Source organism: Colossoma macropomum, unplaced genomic scaffold, assembly GCF_904425465.1.
Source record: "Colossoma macropomum unplaced genomic scaffold, Colossoma_macropomum, whole genome shotgun sequence".
Taxonomy (NCBI): Eukaryota; Metazoa; Chordata; class Actinopteri; order Characiformes; family Serrasalmidae; genus Colossoma; species Colossoma macropomum.
The window spans coordinates 25429981-25453203 of NW_023494810.1; the positions used below are offsets into that span (position 1 = coordinate 25429981).

Below are 23223 nucleotides of genomic sequence, written 5' to 3' on the forward strand. Positions count from 1 at the left end.
TGGAGTGGAACAATGCAGGAAGGCGAGAGCGTGGAGCGCTGTTTGACGGGAGACTCACACCCCCCAACCCCCTCCACGCACACACACACTCCATTAAGCACAGAAATTAAGGCGCAGAAAGAGAAACACACTGCCGTGGCATCTTCTGGGTGCAGAAACACTTTCCGTTTGCCTGGATCTTTGAAGGAATAGTTTGTCAAAAAAAAATTTACACAATTTTAATAGTTTTGCTTATATGATTTAATGCACTGTCAATAAATGAAAATGCACTTCATGCACTTTTTTCCCCATAGTTCCACTTGCTAGCTGGGTCGCTCACAATCGTACGATGGTACCAAGCTGGGAGGGTGAAGACTAGCGCATTCTTCCTCCAAGACACGTGAAGCGCCACCACATCTTTACAAACCATGCTTTACAAAACGCAACACTACTGGATAGTTCTACACACCTGGAGGTGAATGATAACAGAAATGGTTAAGTTAGCTAACAGACGTCTGTGTTGGCTAGCATCGCACAGAGTGATGGAGGGGAAGGCATTCTACCCAACTCGATAGAGTGAGGACAATTGGCCACGATCACAGGGCATTCTTATATCCGTAAAAAATGTTCATTCTGACACTGATTTAAATGAAAGCGATGCATTGCAGACATCAACGCAGGACAGAGCGTGAAACTACTCCGATGCACCCACGCATCAGCCAGGCTTTAGTCAGTCATGCCAATTTTGAACCAAATGGATAAGAAACTACTGTACAGTAAAACCGCACAGTTCAGATATAACAACACACATTCACTGAGCTTCCTTTTATAAAAAAAAGAACAAAAACTGGCAGCAATTTTGGATGTTTTTACACACACATCAATCTCTGCCCACAAACACGATGCGAACAAACTACGTGTGTCAATGCATTTTTTCTCACAGATACCAAAATGTCTTGTAAACGCAGGCTTATGCTGTCTTGGACTGCCACTTACGGATGACTGTGGTAGCACTTAAACAGGCGCGTCACTCTGGAGCCTCGTGTGCATTTTTGTCTTTTTCTTATAGACAATGTGTCCAATAATGTCAGAAACCACTTAAGCAAGTTTATTTGAGATGACTCAACAACCTGGCAAGGTCTGAAGCGAGTGCTTGATTTAGGCATGCAGTTTGCACAATGCAAACTGGTGCACTACAAAAGGCTACTGTAGCTTCCATTACTTGTTAGCTGTGATAATAGGTACAGCGCCAAACTAAAGAAGCAAACTTTAGACACAAAAAAATATCTTGTCTATTTGGGATAAAGGGAAAAATCAAGCGTCTGGCCCAACAAGCTGCTCCTAGCAAATATATAGTACACACTAGATGTACACAGGCCCAGGCACAAAAAAAGCCTAGTACTGCAGCTGGACAGCATCTCGCATGGTCAACTGTCTGCATCGTCCCATATCTTTTAATCAATCTATAAGTGGATCGGGCCTGCGATGACATGTCCTGTGACTGATAAAGCCGTCTGGCTGACATTAGAGTGCCTCGCCTCGCCCAGCACGGCTGTTAATGACACGAGGAGGGAGAGACGAAGACGACGATGATCGTGAGGATAACGTCGTTCCAGGGGGCCAAGCACCAATTCCAATCCCGCCCAAATGTCAGCGGCGGCGCTCTGTCACTCCCAAGACTAGCATTAAGTGGCCGTTTGGCGAACGGACATTTAGCAAATTATCCTTTTCTATTAGACGCAGATATGCTTCCTCGCCCCACATAAAAGAAGAAGAATCATAAAGGCAGGGAGTCCAGTGCCTCTTAAGAGATTTAAATTACTACTGGGATCCCTGGTGCATGGCGCATCGTTTCCTCCTGGCTCAGAAATAACAGACTAAAACGCTCTCGTTTTCTCACTTTCTCTCTCGCTCTCTAGACAGTGCTACTAATACCTGAGCCTAGGGATATTTTTTACATTCTCCTTCTTTTTTTTTTTCTTTAAAACAGCTTCCCGGCACAGTGTATGCCTGGTTTAACTAGACTAGAAGGCACATTTTCAGTATGCTATCTCATGTACCGGGGTCAGACGAGGAACGAGTGAAAGAGGGAGAGAGAGAGTGTAAAAAATCTGTTGCGGTCTTCTCCGGTCGTCTGTCTGGATACGATGTCTGTTTTCTTTTGAAAGGTTCTTTTTTGCAGAGCTGCACTGATCATGAATTTTTATGCCTGATTCCGATTTTGTTACAGCTGAAGGCTGGCTGTTATGGACACTTCTTTCAAACTCAAAGCAATGAAACACACCAAGCACATTTCAGTACTTTCTATTAGCCAAGCTTGCAATATAAACATTATTTGCTCTAATGGGCCAACCTGACATTTTAAACTTGCACTTACAAAAAAAAAAAACAGTTGTATATTTAAATAGTTTGAATCAAATAAAGTGCACAGTTTAACACACTGATTCATGCACATATCTGACTCACATTTTTTTTTTTACATCAAAGTTGCAAAATAGATCACTCAAAATAAAAATCTCAATCTAACACTTAATTACTGCAAAACATGGTTATAAACATAGTCATATAATCATGAACATGCCAGCTGCCCACGCCCACACTAAATACAACAATGTAATCTCAAAACTGTTTTAAATCAGTTTAAGTCACATTTTAAGTCAAATTTCCACCACTAGCATAATGCTAATATCCATTAGTCTGTCAATAGGAATTCCCATGTTCACGTTTTTTAGCCTGCTCTACATGAATATGGACATTATTATGGACAATTAAAGCTCAGGACATTGAACATTTTCCTCCTTTGTATGATAGTTTTTCAGTGTTTCTCTAATCTGGTTATGGAATATGATAACACTATTCACGGACTAGAGTCGAGTGCTTGCTGTGTACAGCGATTGGCCGTTGATGTCTCATAGTGCAGAACGTTGAACTCCTTCTGACCCAAATTACGTTCCAAGGCACGAGAATATGACCTTGCTTTTCTTACTGTAAAGGCAGCCATGACCAATGATAAATCAAACGTTTAGGCTAAGTTCACATTACCAGGCTGAAGTGGCACAAATCTGATTTTTTGCCCTAATGTGACTCAGATCTGATGTTTTCGGGGCCGTGTGGACATGCAAATCTGATCTTTTCAAATCCGACCCGAGCCACTTTCATATGTGGTCCTAGATCAGATACGTATCTGACCTTAATGTGAATGCTCAGATCAGAATTTATGTGCTTTTTTCCCGCTGCGCGTGCGCCATCATTCAGCGTTACCACGGCAACAGCGCCAAAAAGACATTAAAGCCTGTAAACGGTGGAAAAGCAACACATCTCACCTTTTTCATCTCCGTCTCGCTCTAATAATGAAGCTGAGAGCTGATCAGAGTTAATTATCTTCACAGCGAAGCTCGTTCTGCTTGTTAGTCTGTTTGCTGATGATGCACGTGATTCATTCACGTGACGTTACTGAGTAGGATGCGTGTCTGCGGGTCATTTCAGGCTGCCGGTTCATTCACATTAATAACAGATTTGAATCACTTACCTAAACAAGTGTGAAGCATCATGTCAGAGAGATCGGATTTGAGCCAAAAATCAGATTTGAGCAATGAGGCTTGTAATGTGAACGTAGCCTTAGAGTTGTTTATAATTACTGTTTGCTAGCTATTTCTGATGCCCATTACAAAGCATGCCAGTTCTGAAGAGCAGCAGCACTACAGCATAAATATATAATAATATTATTACAATATTATTATTGCAAGTTATTGCAGGCAAACCTGAACACTGTCTGAATTTACGGTGATATGTTTTGCATTTCAGAAATGCAGTTCATGGAGGAATAACGTAAATCATTACACATTTAGAGAGGTTTTGATACACATGCTGTAACAAACATGCACATAAATGTATTTATAGACCCTAATAATAAGTTGATATGCTATTCAACACTGTTCTTTGGCTTTGTCATGATTTAGATCATCGCTATCATTACTAAACCTTGTAGTTCCCTTTTTTTTGAAAATCATTTATACTGTGTGAACAGTTCATGAGAATTTGAATCAAATATTAATCTGTCGACTATAATTTGCCTAATTAATCGCCTAATCAAACTGTTATGCCTTGTCATTTGCTCTTATTATCCCCAGCACAGCATCACCACCAAAGTTCCACCTGTGCGACAACCGATTTCTTCGCACTGAATCAGAAGCCATATCGCCCCCTACACTTCCTGTAGCGTACTGCGATCCGTCAGAATGACCACATGAGCATTACAAATACTGCTTCTACCTTTCAAGTGAATAATGCATCAACAACTAACTGACTCTGTTCTGTAATTTGTTCATTATTGTTCTCCTCACTGGTTTTACTGCCAAGCAAGGTAGTTAAATGACAGTAAAACGAGACAAGCTAACTGAGGTAGTAGACGTCTCTCTCTGAAGACATGCTCCACTGGATCACGGCAACAAGGGGTCCATCCAGGGACCCCTCTCAGCAGGGGCCGCGGGCCGTCCTGCGGCGAGTTTCAGCGCATCTTCCTCAGCTGACAGATGCTCTGGGTCTCTGTGGCTTTCACAGCCGCCGCGTCAGCATTCGGGCCCTCTGCTTCTGACTGAAGTGTGCGTGCACTCGTTTCCCTACACCCCTCAACAACCCCGCTGACATGACGCGGATAAATAAAGTGTCAGTGTTCTCTGTTTCCCCCCGAAACGCCCGCCCGTGTCACCGTGGCAGGGGCTGAGCACGCAAAAAAAAAAGCTTCGCCTGTTTCACCCCGGCAGCAGCTGCGTTAGGGACGGGTCTATCAGAGGCAGACGAGCACAGAAATGTCACCCAGGAGAGAGAGAGAGAGAGAGAGAGAGAGAGAGAGAGAGAGAGAGAAAGAGAGAGAGAGAGAGAGGAAGCGATTTTTTTGTCAGAAAGTAGAATAAGTAGGATGGATGATGGGGGAGTGGAAGGCACGCATTAAAGAGCACTTTTCTGATACCTGTATTTCTCCCTGCTGCCTGAGTGACTGGAGAAGTGCAGTAAAGAAGAAAAAAATGGAGGGAGGGAGGGAAGGAGGGAGGGAGAGAGGTTGTGCTCTCTCTTTTCATTTGTTAAACCAACCGTTTGTTAAACTGAGCACAGAGAGACAGACAGACAGACAGAGAGAGACAGAGAGAGGGAGAGAGAGAGAGACAGAGAGAGAGAGAGAGAGAGAGAGAGAGAGGGGAACAAAGACAGAGAGAAAAAAGAAAAAGAAGGGGAAGAAAGACAGAAAAAGATAAAAGAAAGAGCGACAATGATCATCCTTTGGTTGTACGCTGTGCTACGTTTGAGTAATGTTCATATTTAACAATATACAGTCACAATAATAGAGTTTATATATGCGATATTAACTGTTTATGGTCACCTGTATGTCTGTTAATTGACTGATTAACAGTCTGATGTATGATAGATTTAAATCGCTGCTGAAAATGCCTGTTGATCTTTACATTGTGTGTAAATTTCATGAAGGATGGACTAAAAGAAACGGCTCAGAATTACTTGGAAAAAACTCCACTGACTTACATTAAAAGTAAAGTAGGTTTTTTGCTTCTCCTGTAAAGTTACCATTTTGGAAATACATGGTTTTGTTCTGACAGCAGCGAAATGCTTTAGTAACACTAACTCAAAGGACTACTCAGCTAATCTCTATCTGCTGCATTTCTAACATACAATCGACTACAGACAATAAGTCTGATGCGTTCATAAAAGAGCTTCATAAAAGAACAGAAAATCTTCGTAAAAAAATAGAAAACCTATTTACTTAGAATACACATATAATAGAAACAAGTGGGCAAGTGCATCGGCTTAAGCACCTGCTCACTGGCTTCTATTAGAAGTGTTTCAAATCAACTAGTTTTCTGTTCTTGTACTAAATATGGGGAAATTATTGTCCACAGCAACTGAACAAGCTACAGATGCAGTAGACAAAACATTAGGTCGAAAAACTGGAGTCTTCGATACGATGATGCCAACCAAACTTTGAGTTGAGCGAGCCAAAAGAAAAACAACTTCAGTATCTCCAGGTACTTGAAGAGCGCCGTTTGCCCGTTGGCATCGATGTCTTATTCATGGGGCGCTCATTACTCTTCTAATGAAAGGCCTCCTCTGTTTGGGAAGCCGAGATTTCGGGGGGAAGGCACCCTCTCCTCCTCTGTTTGTAGTAGAGCGCACCCTGGTTCCGAGTCCCGTGGGCCGGTTTCTCCTCCACGATCCGAATCAGATAGAATGCGAGATGAACCCCAAACAGAAAACACACCAGCATACCTAACAAAAGCCGGAGACAAGCATTTCCTGCCTCCTCCGGAATACAATTCCTATTCATACACGGAGTGTGTTATATGCACTGCTCAGGGTTATGTACTCCCCATTAAATGAGCTGCTGTTATTTTTTGCGGCTCAGAGCGAGCGAGGAACAGGGACAGAAGCGCTTGGGATTTTATTACTGTATGCAAAAAGCCTGGCAAATGAGATGCCACACTGATTACAGGAAACTGTCAACTTGCCCATAAGTGGGTCAGGGATGGAAGGCGAAATTTTCGATCCCAGATTTATTTGCATTTTGCGCACAGTGATATCAAAAGAATGCAAACGGGCTGAGTAAACACAGTCCGTGCTGGCATTTCAATGAGATCTGCGCACTCTCACACACTGTTTACAGCCGACGCACATGATCAATCATGCCAGCGGTGCTGCAACTTGCAGCGCTCCAAGTTCCTTGGCATGAAAGTACGCCAAGCCCGTACTCTTACCCTGTGCACTGGTCACTCAGGAGATCAACTGAATACACAATGCATGGGAACTAAATCAAAAGTTCCCCGGTGCGAAAGTACAGGACGAAGAGGTGCGGCCGTGCATCGTCACCCGGCCCTGGATGTGATTTCCGTATAGAAGCCCGGCCTGAGTGTTTGAAATGGATTGAGCTGGATGTGCAGATGGACACAATCCATCAGTCCTTCATTACAACTGCACATGCATGCAAGGCTGAGCTGGAGGAGCTTGAAGAGCTGGAGGAATCTCACACAATCACTCAGTCAAGGTCATTAACAATAAGACACCACAGTATGCACTCTGAGGAGACCATCGGTGGTAGAAAGGGCTCTTTTTGTGCGTGTTTCTAACGTTTCTAGAGATCAAACGCGCTCATGCTTTCACGATTCTCCCACGGATTTGTTAAAGAAGGAGCAGTCGCCTGACTAAGCCTGGGAATTCTTATTCAAGGCAACGTCCCAGTTTGCAAGACAAGAACACAGCGTCACGTTTGCAACTAAAAAAACGGAAAACGCGTAAACGCGTAGGTTGAAAACGCGTCATTAAACGCGTAAACGCAAAAAAAGCAAAAAAAAAGCATTATATATATATATATATATATATATATATATATATATATATATATATATATATATTCTAAAAATATAATTTTAAAAGAAAATCTAATTTAAAAACGCGTATTAGGGTTCATTGTTTGTGTTCTTTTCCCTCCAAAAACGTGCCAAACGCCCCCTCCCCTTAACGTTTAAACACGTACTGCCATCACACCATCCAATCCATCTCCCACCAGCTCGCTGCTCACTGCTCAGTCACGTACAGAGAGGCGAAATAAAGCGGTTATTTGGCAGCTGGACTCACCACGACCATCACCATTAACCGTTAACCGTTAGAGCCGGACTGCACATGAGTAACCCGCCGTGAACTGGACTGGGGCGAACAAACCACAACAACCCGAATCTAAACACTCACACTGGGTCCAGGCTCCACATACATCACTCATAAACCTAAGAGGGTTTAGTTGAGACGGGGGCTGACCACTTACTAACGCCTCACAACAGCCCACCGTCTCGGTTGCAGCACCAGCGATTCCGCTACACTGACTGAATTCCAGGACTGGAGACGCTCAGAACGAGCTGGTTTGGAAAATGTGTGTCAAAAAAGCGAATCCACGGCTCTTTTTTCACTCCACAAGTCCTCAGGACCTGACACGGAGGACTGTGAGGCGGGTTTAAAGGGTTTAAAGAGGGAGTTTGCCGGCTAAACACACACACACACACACACTTGGTGGGAAAAAAAATCAGCCCAAACTTACCGGGATGGCAGTCCGCCCAGAGGAGCACGCAGGCGGACAAGACGAAGGACAGAATCCGCCAACAGCACGGTTGCAGTAGCCTCCGCATGTCCCACCGCACATGGAGGGCTGGCAGCAGAGCAACTGTTGACAGAGTTATCCGTCTGCTGAAGGGCTGAAAATGAATAAATTATAGTAAAAAAGCAACGAAAACGGCGTTAAAAACACAAAACGTGTTTTTTTGCGCAAACGCTGCGCCGAGTGGAACGGCAGTAACGTTAGGTGGAAAAAGCGGAGGAATTTTTGGAAGTTGGTCGAGGCAGGAAACTGTTTTTTTTCCCTCTCTCTCTCGCTTTCTCTTAAAAAAAAAGCTCTCGGACGGCGTAGCTAGTACTCCAGATGGAGAAACACGACGGCGAAGGCGAGCAGTTCGTGTGAAAAAGAGCAGAAAAAGGAGGATGAGGAGAGGCGAGGAGGAAAAGCGCGGTAGTCCACGGAGCAGCAGCGGCGGAGCTGCCGAGCTTTAGCCGAGAGCAGTGAGGGGAGAGCTGGAGCTGGAGCCGCGCTGCTCGCTGTCCCTTCCGCCATCCAGCGAGCCGGAGCCGGAGTCTGGCGGAGACTTTCAAACAGGCTGGAGAGAAAAAGGAGGGAGAAGGGGTGAGAGAGAAAGAGAGAGAGAGAGGGAGAGAGAAAGGGAAGGAGATGGAGGGAGGGACCGCTGGATCCTAGCGCCGAGGAGTAGTGAGCACACGCTGGAAACCTTTTACATTGTGTGAACATTTCATGAGAAGTGAGGAAGAAAGAAAGAAAGACATGAAGGGGAGAGATAGGGACAAAGGAGAGATTGAGAGAGGAGAGGAAAGAAAAAAGAAAGAAAGAAGGAAAGGAAAAGGAGATGGATAGGATAGCTAGAAAATAGAGCAAAGAAAGAAAGCAAAAACAAAAGAATGGAAGACAGAAAAAAATGAGAAAGATAAATAAAATATAGCTAAAGGGAAGAAAAAAGGAGAGACAGAGATAATGAAAAGAGAAAGAAAGATAGAGCAAGAGAGAGAGAACGACCAAGAAACAAAGAGAAAGATACACTATATGGACAAAAGTATTGGGACACCTATACATTACACCTACAGGAGCTTTCATGATATCCCATTCTAAATCCATAAGCATTAATATGGATTTGGTCCCCCCTTGTGCAGCTATATCGGCTTCCACTCTACTGGGAAGCTTTCTCCAATATTTTGGAGTGTCTGTGGGAATTTTTGCTCATTCATCCAGAAGAGCATTTGTGAGGTCAGACACTGATGTTGGACAAGAGGGCCTGGCTCACAATCTCCGTTCTAGTTCATCCCTAAGGTGTTCAATGGGGTTGTGGTCAGGGCTCTGTGAGGACTCTGTGAGTCAAGTTCTTTCACACCAAACTCACCCAGCCATGACTTTATGGACCTTGCTTTGTGCACTGGGGCTCAGTCATGCTGGGACAGAAAAGGACCACAAACTGTTCCCACAGAGCTGGAAGCATAGAATTGTCCAAAATGTCTTGGTCTGCCAAAGCATTAAAATTTCCTTTCACTAGAACTAAGGGGCCTGGGCGATCCCCTGAAAACAACCTCATAGCACTATCCCTCCTCCCCCAAACTTTACAGTTGGCACAATGCAGTCAGGGAGGTAATGTTCTCCTGGCGTTTGCCAAACCCAGCCCAACCCAGACTCATCCATCAGACTTGCCAGATAGAGAAGCGTGATTCATCACTCCACAGAATATGTTTCCACTGCTCCAGAGTCCAGTGGCGGCGTTTTACACCGCTCCATCTGACGCTTGGCATTGTGCTTGGTGATGTAAGGCTTGCATGCAGCTGCTTGGCCATGGAAACCAATGCCATGAAGCTCCCAGTGCACAGTTTCTGTGCTGATGTTAATGTCAGAGGAGGTTAGGAACTCTTTAGTTATTGAATCAGCAGAGTGTTGGTGACTTTTATGCAGTATGTGCCTCAGCACTCGGTGAGCCGCTCTGTAACTTTACATGGTCTGGTAAAGAAAATGGTTCTATATAGAACCATTACCACTCAAAGAACCCTTTGCGTGATTAAATGGTTCTTTGCATCATGAAAGTGTTCTTCAGATTGATGGAAAATTTGCATGAATGTGCTATAGATGGTTTTATATAGAACCTTTCTGAAAAGGGTTCTATATAACACCCAAAAGGGTTCTTCTGCTGTTACAAGCTTGACATCTTAACAATAGAGGAATCTTTTTGGGTGGTATATAGAACCATTTTCAAAAAAGGTTCTGTATAGATTCATCTACAGCACATGTTCCATCAGTCTGAAGAACGTTTTATGATGCAAAGAGCCCTTTAATCATGCAAAGTGTTCTTTAAGTGTTCATGGTTCTATATAGAACCATTTTCTTTACTAATGGTTACTTTCTTTAAAGAGCCCTGCTTTTGACATCCTGTATAAATAAAAACAAAAAAAAAAACACATGGCCATGACTTAGTAAGGTGTGGAAACAAGATCCTAATGTGTGGCCACAACTTAGTAAGGCGTGAGAATGAGATGATTAAGCCTTGACCACAGCTCAATAAGGTATGATCTCGTTTCCATGCCTTGCTAAGTCGTGTCCATGACTTAATTATGTTGTTCCCATGCCTTACTAAGTCGTGGCCACAAGTTAATTTTAGTTTTATTTACATATGTCACCAGCAGGGCTCTGTACTAAGGAACCAAGTGTAGAGAGCAGAAAGAAAGAAAGAGATAGAATGAGAGAGAGGAGGAGAAAGAGAGCAAAAGAAAGACAGACCGATATGAATATAGCTAGAGAGAAGAGAGAATGACAGAAAATGAAGAAAAGAGGAGGAAAAACAGGGATGTGAAAGAGAGCAAAAGAAAGACAGAAAAAACAGAAAGATAAATTTAGCTAGAGAGAAAAGAGCGAAAGATATAGACCTAGAAGAAAGAAAGAGACAGATAATGAAGAAAAGAAAGAGAGATAGAGCGAGAGGGAGGGAGAGAGTGAAAGAGATATAAATAGAGCTAGAGAAGAAAGAAAGAAAGACAAAGAGATATCTTTCTCATTCTTTCTCTTTTTTCACCCATAAAACGAATGCTTGTGTTGTCTGTAGCGTCCAGTGGAGTGTAGGGCTGTTCAAATATGGATTATAGACTGAGGTCAGAGCCTGACCATACTCAGTAAAAGTAATGGTACTGTTAGTAAAGCACTCAGTCCAAAACAGTCAAAAACAGATGCTTTCTTTTCTATAGCACTAAAAACAGAGTATGGATTTATTCATAATATGGCTTATGGACCGAGAGCTTCAAAGCACATTCAACTAGTTCAGTGAGGAGCTCAGTCCAAAACAGCAGTGTTGGCCGTGGATAAAGGTGGATAGCCCTAAAGGGGAATCCCATTGATTTTTCCAAATTTCTGGATAATTACATCAGCAAGACATGAACAGAGTCATTCAGGGAAGTTTGAGGTGAAACGCTCCACTCTGCAGAAATGTACAGAGTCAGAATGGCTCACAGTGGTGGTGATAGGAACCAGACATTTGAACCATTTATTAAATCTAAAAGCTACTTCATAGAAAGCTACTGAAATGGCCTTGAACATACTCTTAAAATCCGTTCATGGTGGAGAGCTACAGAAAGGGAAAAAATGCCTGAAGAAAACTTTTTTGAGATTTAACACTGTGTTATCTTCATCAGCATTACATATAAAACCCAGAAGCGTAGAACTACGCCTGATTGGTGTATCTGGACTGTAGTCCATCTGTTTTTCTGCATACTTTGTTAGTCTCCTTTTACCCTGTTCTTCAGTGGTCCGGACCCCCATGGACCCTCACAGAGCAGGTACTATTTGGGTGGTGGATTCTCAGCACTGCAGTAACACTGACGTGGTGGTGGTGTGTTAGTGTGTGTTGCGCTGGTCTGAGTGGATCAGACACAGCAGTGCTGCTGGAGTTTTTAAACACCTCAGTGTCGCTGCTGGACTGAGAATAGTCCACCAACCAAAAATATCCAGCCAACAGTGTCCTGTGGGCAGCGTCCTGTGACACTGATGAAGGACTAGAGGATGACCAACACAAACTGTGCAGCAGCAGATGAGCTATCGTCTCTGACTTTACATCTACAAGGTGGACTGACAAGGTAGGAGTGTCTAATAGAGTGGACAGTGAGTGGACACAGTGTTTAAAAACTCCAGCAGCACTGCTGTGTCTGATCCATTTGTACCAGCACAGCACACACTAACACACCACCACCACGTCAGTGTTACTGCAGTGCTGAGAATGATCCACCACCCAAATAGTACCTGTAACAAAGTATGCAGAGAAACAGATGAACTACAGTCTGTAATTGTAGAACTACAAAGTGCCCCTATATAGTAAGTAAAATGGACAATTAACGTAGAAACAAGGAGGTGGTCATAATGTTATGCCTGATCGGTATATATATATATATATATATATATATATATATATATATATATATATATTCTTGCTGTCCAAAGAAAACCATGTATCTCCATTTTTTTCCCTTTTTATTTTTCTACATCATTTCAACACACCAGCTGTCCTTTACGGATTCATGATGATTTGACCAATAGAAATGCTCTAAAATCACTTGGAATAAAATCTCTTTACTTTGACTTTTCTTTGGACAGAGACGATATATATACATATATATATATATATATATATATATATATATATATATTTTGTTTGTTCTTTTTTGGTGGGGGGGTGGTGAGAAAACAGGGAAACTTTTCAGAGTTTTATTAAGTCACCAACAATATGGAACACTAAAGAGAACAATACAGAACATGAAATACAGCTTTCCCTGACTTTAAACAGAATAATAATTTCACGATTTACATATTATACATGTTATAGTATTAATTGTGAAATGAAAAATGAGTTTTGCTACATTAGTAATGAAGTGAGAGCACAACAGGCTGCACCAGCAGAGTTTGGCGGCAGGTTGAGGTTTGGGGGGGTGGGGGGTTGTATCTGTCTTCCGAAACTGCGACACAAGACTGTGCATGTGTGTATCACAGTTTTGGTCTCAGTTTCAGAATTGCTACACTCTTTGAAATGAAGTTTGATAGTGAATAAGGCTCAGCCTGTGTTTGTGAGTAGAGCAGTCCAGCCTAAAACCACAGTTAAAGAAAAGCATGGTTACTTCAGTTAAAGGACCTCTAATATGGAAAAACTAAATTGCTCACTTTTTAAAGTAAAAGAGTAGTATGTAAACATCGCTTCAAAGCAAAATTTCAACATATTGTTTGCTCTTTAGTACATTCAGTCTATGAAACCTAAGCAGCACATTTGAATGAATTGCTTTTGTGATGTCACAAAAACCAACACATTTACATACATCTGTCTCTGCAGCTTAGAACAGTGTAGCCCCGCCCATTATTAGGAATGTTTCAGCTGGAACTTCTTTGAATAAAGCATGCATGGTGGCCAATCAGAACTCTTAAAGGTAACACAAACAGCCTGTTTAATTATAAGAGATAAAGTGAGGTTGAAAATTGACTGTTTTTTGTACAACAGTTGGGACACTGTGCAAAATGTAAATAAAAACAAAATGCAATGATGTGCAAATCATTTAAACCTTATATTTCATTGAAAATAGCACAAAGACAACATATCAAATGTTGAAACTGAGAAATTGTTTTTTGAAAAATATATTTTGAATTTAATGCCAACAACATGTTTTAAAAAAAGTTGGGATGGGGGCAACAAAAGGCTGGTAAAGTTGTGTAATGCTAAAAAAAAAACCTGGTGGTTGATTGGCAGCAGGTCAATAACATGATTGGGTATAAAAAAAAGCATCCCAGAGAGGCTGAGTCTTTCAGAAGTAAAGATGAGGCGGGGTTCACCACTCTGTGAAAGACTGCGCGGGCAAATAGTGCAACAATTTAAGAATAACGTTTCTCAACATAAAATAGCAAAGAACTTCTGCTTTTCATCATCTACAGTACATAACATAATTAGAAGATTCAGAGAATCTTGAGGAATCTCTGTATGCAAGGGACAAGGCCAAAAACCAGTATTTGCAGGCTGTGATCTTTGGGCCTTCAGGCAGCACTGCATTGAAAACAGACATGATTCTGTAGTGGAATTCACTGCATGGGCTCAGGAACACTTCTGAAAACCACTGTCTGTGAACTCAGTTCATTGCTACATCCACAAATGCAAGTTAAAACTCTAAAACGCAAACAAGAAACCATACATAAACAGGATCCAGAAATGCTGCCACCTTCTCTGGGCCCAAGCTCATTTAAAATGGACTGAGTTGAAGTGGAAAAATGTCGTGTGGTCCGATGAATCAACATTTGAAATTCTATTTGGAAATCATGAACACTGTGTCCTCCAGGCTAAAGACCACTCAGCTTGTAATCAGTGCACAGTTCAAAAGCCAGTATTCATGATGGTATAGGGGTGCAGTAGTGCACATGGCATGGGTGACTGGCACATGTGTAAAGGCATCATTAATGCTGAACGATATATACATGTTTTGGCAACATCTGCTGCCATCCAGATGACGTCTTTTTCAGGAAAGGCCTTGCTTATTTCCACAAGACAATGTCAATCCTCGTTCTGCATGTATTACAACAGCATGGCCCTGTATTAAAAGAGTCCAGGTGCAAAACTGGCCTGCCTGCAGTCCAGACCTGTCACCACTGATAACACTTGGCACATTATGAAATGAAAAATATGACAAAAAAAAAGACCCCGAACTGTTGAGCAGCTGGAATCCTGTATAAAGCAAGAATGGCAAACCATTTCACTTTCAAAACTACAGCAGTGTCTCCTCAGTTCCCAAATGCTTATAGAGTGTTGTTAAAAGCAGAGGTGATGAAACACAGTGGTAAACATGCCCCCGTCCCAACTTTTTTGGAACGTGTTGTTGGCATTGAATTCAAAATGAGCAAATATTTTTCAAAAAACAATAAAATTTCTCAGTTTCAACATTTGATTTGTCTTTGTACTATTTTCAATGAAATTTAGGATTTAAATGATTTGCACATCATTACATTTTGTTTTTATTTACATTTTGCACAACATCCCAACTTTTTTGGAAATGATTTTGTACGTAAATACATACAGATATAAAAAGTGGACCTCAAAAAGGAAAAATCAAAATGTAGGACACGACGCAAGAATCCAAAGTAGCCGAAATTCATGATGAGTAAAAGAGTATCAGTTCAAAAACTGACTGCAGTGGAACTTCAGTACATCCAGCATTTATCAGCATAGGAACGGCACTGTTCCGGTTCTTTTGTTGTAGAATAAAGTGCAGAAGCGAGAGATGCGAGCAACAGCAAAACAGTCCAGGAGCCAACGCGACAGAACAGAATAATATTAAACCTAAATAAGGAGTTTGGAACGAAATGTAAAGGACTAAAGCCTGAAAGCCTGAAGGAGGAGATCGATTTTGTCACAACTCTGAAGAAAAGTTAAAGTAATATAACTTCAGAACACTCAAATCCATCAAAGTACATGCAATAGGGGGTAAATGGAGGAGTTACTGCCCACCTGTGATTACAAAATGTATCTAGATTGCACAAAATAACCCACTTTTCACTGTAATTGGACTAGACAGATGTGAGCATTAGTGTTTTAGAGTAATCCGTCACTTATATTGTTCTTAATTAAAAGCAAAAATGCCTCGCCAGTCACCTCAAGTGACCAGCGCAACACTTTTTTAGATAATGTAATGAAACTCAGTCCATCACTCAGCACTCTCTAAAATTCTCAATTATTCATTTTTCTCAACAATGTATCTGTCTACTGTGAATAAGGATTTCAAGGTTGATGATAAAGCTTTTTTGCTGAAGATTGTCTCATAATAGACGCTAACAAAGCGACGGTGTGGGGGAGTGCAGGGAGGGACAAGGCGGATACAGTTGGCCTTGGCAACTCAAGCTAAGCAACAGCTTCTGCTGTGAAATAATGGATGTTTATGAAGCCGCAGCCTGCCATTTGTGCGGGGAAATGCACAATGCATGTTTACCGCACGAGGAGACTTCGGCGAGGCTGTTTTTTTCCCCGTGACTCACGCGCAGGCTGCTGTAAAATCGTCGCCCACACGCCGCGGCCTTGTTCAAGGTGTGCATTACCCTGCAATCAGCATTTACGCTGAGGATTTTGAGGTTTACTAAGAAAAAAAAGGGTGACAGTTCAAGAGGCAGAGTAGCGAAAGACAGGCCTTGTATTTTCATGGCTGCTTGAAGAGCGTTATATGTTGTATTAGCGGTCAACGTTTTTATATTTCTTCATTCGTGCTTCTTCTTGGACATGTTGTCATGTTAAAAGTTCACCGCTTGTTGAACTGCGTTGTTGTCTTCGTGCTTCTGTTTTCGTTAAAAAAAGAAAAGAAAAAAAAAACTCTTAAATTGACATGATAAATAGAGGTCAAACGCACGCACACAGGCACAGAACGCTAAGCTGAAGCATTTTATCGACATCCAAGAGCCGCATTGACCACCTCACCGATGCTGTGTGGGTTTGACCTTTTCAGCGTTTGGAACCTTTTCAGCCTCCATGTGAAGAATGGCCGCACTGTAAGAAAACCTTAGCCAGGGCAGGAACCGGTTCTCAAGCGCGTGTTGAGTGGGTGAAAAATAAAATCCAGAAATCCATAAGCTGAATCTAAGATTAAATCCAAAGTCCTACTGTTTTGCGTTCTGCACTCGCAGATTCATGTGGGAGTATGGCATCTGTCAGATATGGAAGATGCTGAAACAGAGACAATAATTAGAGAAGTTACCCAGAAACCAAGTAATACTTTCCATCCATCCTCCACCGACAAATGCGTTCTGTTGTAGCAGCTGTTGCTAGGTTGGACAAGCGTTACAGAACCTTGGCAAAAATCCCATTTAAGCTAATGTCCACAACTCACACACTTTCTAAGTCACCTATCCTTCTGGGTCGCGGGGTGAGGTGGAGCCTATCCCAGCAGTCATCGGGCGTAAGGCAGGAACCCAGGCCCTTCTCCACCATGCCGCCCGCCCACAACAACAAGTTTTTGTCAATAGACCAATATATATTTAGAAATTAAATCTGACATTTTTAGGTAAAAACCATCATGTGCTTGTCAGATCCTATCAGGTGAGAAACAGATTGTCATGCTTCCGGATTTGTCCTTCATTTCCAATGACTCTCTGGACTCCACTTCCCCTAATTCCTCAGACAAACACGTCATGAACACATGCCCTCCATCACTCAGTCACGGACAGTTGTTAGGAAATACCTCACCTGAATTCTGATTTCATTCACCTGTGTTTGTCTTTGTCTGTATAAATACTCTTTGGTTGTCATGCTTGTTGTTTAGCATTGTTATTATTCCCATGTGCATAGCGAGCATTTTCTTGTTTTTTTTTGTTTTTTTTGGGGTGATAACGTGTTTTGACCTGTTTTGTAATTATCACTTTTCTCTTTTCGCCTTGCCCTTCTGTTTAGTCTGCTTAATTCTCTGTATTTTGGTTTTTGACCTTAGCCTGTTTCTCTATGTCGATTTTTGCCTCGTCCGTGTATCTGCTGATTCTCTGATTCTTCTCACGGTTTTGACTTCGCCTGACTTTGGTTATTCGCCTTGGAACTGTCCTTCCAACATTTAAGCTCTTTCTCTATTTTATATCCGCAAGCATATGGTTTGTCACAATTGCGTTAAACAGATTCTATTTGGTGATCACTAGATATTATCAGGTGCCATATTTTCAGGTGTTCACCTGATAATATCTAGTGCTCACCAAATAGTATCTGGTGCTCACCATATAATATCTAATGAGCACATGACAGTATCTGGTGCTCTCCTGATAGTATTTGGTGCTTACCAGATAATATCTGGTGCTTTTCCAAATAGTATCTTGTGCTCACTTGATAATATCTAGGGCTTACCAAATAGTATGTGGTGCTCACCAGATACTATCTGATGAGCACATGACATTATCTGGTGCTCCTCTGATAATATCTGGTGCTCACCAGATAATATTGGATGAGCACATGACAGTATCTGGTGTCTCCTGATAGTATTTGGTGTTTACCAGACAATATCTAGTGCTCACCAAATAGTATCTTGTGCTCACCAGATAATATCTAGGGCTCACCAAATAGTATCTGGTACTTACCAGATAATATTGGATGAGCTCCTGACAGTATCTGGCGCTCCTCTGATAGTATCTGGTGCTCATCCGATAATATTGGTTGAGCACATGACAGTATCTGGTGCTCCCCTGATTGTATCTGGGCCTCACCAGATAATACCTGGTGTACATCTGATAATATCTAGTGCTCACCAAATAGTATTTGGTGCTCACCAGATAATATCTGATGAACACATGACAGTATCTGGTGCTCACCAGATAATATCTGATAAGCACATGACAGCGCCTGATAGTATCTGGTGCTCACCAGATAAACTCTGATGAGGACATCATAGCATATAGTGTGCACTAGATTTTTACACACACACACACACACACACACACACACACACACATACACACACACACACACACAAAAACATTCTTTCAGAGGTTCTGTATGTTGGCATGGTGCCAAACTCTGTCATAATTTCCAACTTGCTGTGTTTTGATTGGCTACAACAACGTAGCTTGGTAGCATAACATAAAAGCATAATATAATCCCATAAACGGGAAACTCGGTGCTTTAGGGACTCTAAATAAAGGCTATAACAGTACTGTAAAAATGTGCATTTTTTTTGGACATTGCATTTTTTTAAACTGCCACTAACACAGCATCATTGGACAGCTCAGCGTGCTTGGAGGAGAACGCTAACTGCCAATTCTGTTATGTCAGCTAACAGATGGAGCCTGCATTGGCTAGCATTGCAGTGAGTGATGAAGGAGACGGTTAGCCATCCCAGAAAGATGGACTCCTGGCCAGGGATAACTGTGGCATTGCCAGGAATCAAACTCAATAGGCCGAACACTGAGATGGGTGTGCCGCTCATTAATTCATGCGTTTTGACAAATACTGAGTTGTGTGCTACAATTTCGCATTAGATTGTGTTTTTTTTTCTCAGTTTTCTCCCTAATTTAGACATATGCCCCATGACTTCCCCAGTCACACCATACCCCCGGTGCTAGGAGGACAAAAGCTAGCACAAACTTCCTGTGAAGCCAGCCACTGCATCTTTTTTAACGGCCACTAACGCAACATCATTGGACATCTGAATGAACTCGGAGGAACGCGCCAACTGCCAGTTCTGTTAGGTCAGCTGGCAGAGGCCCGTGCTGGCTAGCATCATGCTGGGTGGACAGGGAGGCCATCCTATCCACCCAGGGAGCGCGAGGCCAGTTGTGCTCTCTTGGACTCCCAGCCGTGAATGGCCGTAGCATCACCAGGAACTGAATTTGCAATCACCTGATGATAGAGCCAACACTGAGACGGTTGTGCCACTCGGGAGCCCCTAGATTGTGTTTTGTGCCTCATTCAAAAAAGCAGTTTGGGTTGAAACACTCCCTAAAACTTCAATGTAAATGGGTGGAGCTGAGCACCTTTAGGCTGTACAGCTGTATATATGTAAATATATTGTTTTTTAAAGACAGAACAAAAACAATGAATTCAAAACAAGCTGTTTTTGCAGCTTAGTTTCTGTATAAGGCCTGGGGAGTGAATGTTTACAGTGTGAACAATGTTTGCATATTGCATCCGCAAAATTTAATGCAGTTCTGATCCTTTGTTGTGACTGAAAGACTGGCCTGTGTTATTTTGACCAAAGGTATTTACGCTTGCTGGGTGTTGCTTATGCCTTGATTCATCAAAACACCCACAGAACACTCATTAAGGAAGTTGTGATGTTGGTCAGCATTCTCACATCACACAATAAACGATTTAGTGACCGGTTAGAGGCTCATTTACATTGAAATATTTGACTTCCAGTAAATTAAGTACTGTGGACTAATAGGTACATGGGCCATTTACATTAAACTGAATGGCCACTAGTAATATAATAAGCATATGTTCTGTGCTAAAGAACTCCCAGTCACATACGCATTTAACTCTGTAACACAGTATTGAGAAATAAACCTGAAGGAAACTCATTTTGAGCAGCAGCTCGTTTTTTTCCTACTTCTCTTCAGAGCTTTTTTGGCTTGTGTTATTCCTTTTAATGAGGCTCTGGACTCACCGCTATTTACATAGCCGGTGCATTTGTTTGTATTTATCTTGTAAACAGTATAGAGAAAAGGGAGAACGGTCCTGAAGCAGATGGGCAATGTATGACTAATATAATGAGCTGTGGATCAGAGTCCTTGATAAGCCAGAGATGGTGTAGCACTGGCTTATAATTTACTTTTATTTATAACGCCGTTCTAACCGAGACGACCTTGTCATCACAAACAAACTTATGATTACTTTATTAGAGCGTTGATAGAAATACAGGTTTGAAGAGCAGGAATTACCTGAGGCCTATAAAGCCTTTTCATGCTAAATCGCACGCTGCTATTCATGCTTCAGACCTACTATTAGAAGTCAAACGTCCCTCTCGCTCATATTTTTGTTCATTAAATAATACAACTCGCATATTAATACCAAATAGAGAATTATTCAAAGGATTTACGATCATATTAAAAAAAGAATGCACTGTATATTTGGCCACTTCATACATTTAAGCTGAATTAAAGTGGACAGAGTGGGTGGGGGGGTAACTGCTGCCAACAAGACTACAGCTTTATGATGGGGAGGCCTGTCCTACCCAGATGTTGCTTCTTTTATCAGACATCTGGATGGCAATAAATCAGCATCTTCCATTCCATCATGCCTCTTACATCCCATTGAAACAGAACATGGCATTTATGAGAGTTTCTGACAGAAGTCCAGCACTAAACGGCCTACCCAAGCCTACGTGTCCCAGTGAAAACTTTTCTGTTCAGGCCGAAACCAAATTTACAACTCGCATTAAAGGCTTCATAAAGCGCGCAGATGCTGACATGCTCTCGGTTACTCCGTTTTTTTCCATCCTTTCATAATTGGTACAAAACGACTTCAGTCTGTCTGTTTAACTGAGTGTTTAATTAATTGCCCTGTAATGTGAGAAAGGCACAGCCCTCGGGGGAGAGCTTGCTCCGATCTGCTCTCTTTCAGGTCAAGTGACCTCAATCTAACTATCATACATTCACTTGATTGCACAGATAGGAGATTTTGCCTGTTATCTGCATTTGTCTTTCCAGCTGTTGCACATTCTCAGGCATCTAAAGCAGCCTCACATCACTGTTGTCTCTAATGCAGGCTTTGATCAGTTTTCTATTTTATAAGGGGGATTACACCAATTTTTCAAAACGTCTTTATAATTCAGTCACTGATATGTACACGAAGTCATTCAGAATGGTTGAGGTGAAATGGTTCATGTAGAGAAACTTGCCGGCCGGGGGTTGCATTGTCTACAGTGCAAAAATTGGCATTTTATTTCCTATCTAAAACCACTACTGAACCTACTGATATTAAATTAACTGAATTAGTTTTTCTTGGGGACTATTTTGCCTCACAATGCCCTACACATACCCCTCTGAAATCCTTACCTCGAAACTTTAGTAAAACAATGTCTCAGACATCTGGCAGCATACTCGTAACCATATAATGTAGAAACTTTTTGTGAGGGAGCTTTTAGAGGCATTAAACGCTTAGGGCGTCTGGTTCCTATCACCACCACTGTGAACAAATCTGACTCAGTAGGTTTCTCTAGAATGGAGCATTTCAAATCACTCTAAATGACTTTGTTTACATCTTAACTATGTAATTATGCACAAATTTTGAAAATTCGGTGCATTTCCCCCTTAATAGACTAGTCTGCATATCCAAACTGAAAATCCAGTTTCTTGATTTTAAAAAAGGAATTTCACATGATAGATAAATAGTAGTAACGCATGGCCACGAGCACATGTGGGCACGATAGACGCTGATGAGCAGTAGGAAATATGGGTCATGTAGTTTCACCCTTCGCTGTTTTCACTTTACGCAAACGTCGTTTGACATCGTAAAAACTACATTTCCCATCATGCTTCACCATCCGCTGTGCACCGCCTACACGGACGGTGAGTACTTGCTGTCTGCTTAGGAAACGTTTTGTGCTTTCTGCGCTTTGCGGTCTAATTCCGCTTTTTATTAGCCTTTTCTGTCAGTATGGCGATATGTAGCGTCTTTCTAAAGTAAAGTGCCGTTAAAAGACTTAAGTACAAATGATTGACGGTGCTCAGTTTCGTAGTTTATGCAGAGGGAAGGTAAACAACGCTGTGGCTAAAGTCGCTAGCATCAGGTGCAGTTCATTCAATAGCGTTACAAACGTTAACATAGGCTGGTTGCTTTGCCCTTTCCTGTTGTTTGTCGTGATTTATGAAATAAATGTGTAGTAAATGAGTCTGTTTAACTCGGATTGTAAGTTTTTTTCTGTATGTATGTGAGGTAAATTACTGCACTTGCTTGCTTTATTCTGTATAACGTTCATTCATTGACTTAAACAGGAAATAACTGCAGACTGTGTGATCCAATGTAATAGTGGACTCCAGTCCTGGAGGACTGAACAGTTTTATGTTTTTCCTGCCCCATTTGCTCTGGTTCAACTCCTCGGCTACTTAACAATTTGAGGAAGAGTATCAGATCAGGTAATCTGTGTGATGCTGTGGTTTTCCAAAATTTGCGTGGAGTCGTCCAGCTGTATTTGCTGTACTTGAGTCAGATCCTGAACAACGTGGTAGTTAAAGATGGGGAGAGTACTAAACAGTACAGGGCAGAGAGAAATCAGACAGTGACAAAGCTGGACGATGTGGCAAGATGTAATATCACAATACTATGGGAAGTTTTTTTATATATTTTTTTTACATTATATTTATTTTTGACATCTTATTATTTTTGACATTAGAATAGGAAAAAAGTAGTGCCACATTTAAAAAATACTGTCAGAAACTATGAATCCAATTACTTTTATTCATTTCACACACTGCTGCACTAAATCCAATTAAACAGTACTAATTCTGATCTCTTTTTAATCAAACATACAGTTGAGAAGTGTTTTTTAAGTACTTGTGATATCCATGAAATGCTTAGAAAGGCATATTGTGACATTGTAATTTATTGCGATGATGTTAAATATTGTCATATTGCTCCTCTTTAGTGATGATAGACAGGCACTTATAATTGGGGGCCATCG

General features: G+C 41.7%; 1 protein-coding gene across 2 annotated transcripts in view; it reads right to left on the bottom strand.

Annotated features, from left to right (window-relative positions):
• ptprga (protein tyrosine phosphatase receptor type Ga) overlaps positions 1 to 8645 on the bottom strand; it is a 430472-nt gene extending 421827 nt beyond the window's left edge. For both annotated transcript variants that reach the window (XM_036559788.1, XM_036559789.1), the window contains exon 1: positions 8072 to 8645. In XM_036559788.1, coding sequence (XP_036415681.1) covers positions 8072 to 8159 — 88 coding nt within the window. In that variant the 5' untranslated portion in view covers positions 8160 to 8645. The remainder of the gene's footprint in view (positions 1 to 8071) is intronic.
• Positions 8646 to 23223: the final 14578 nt, after the last annotated feature.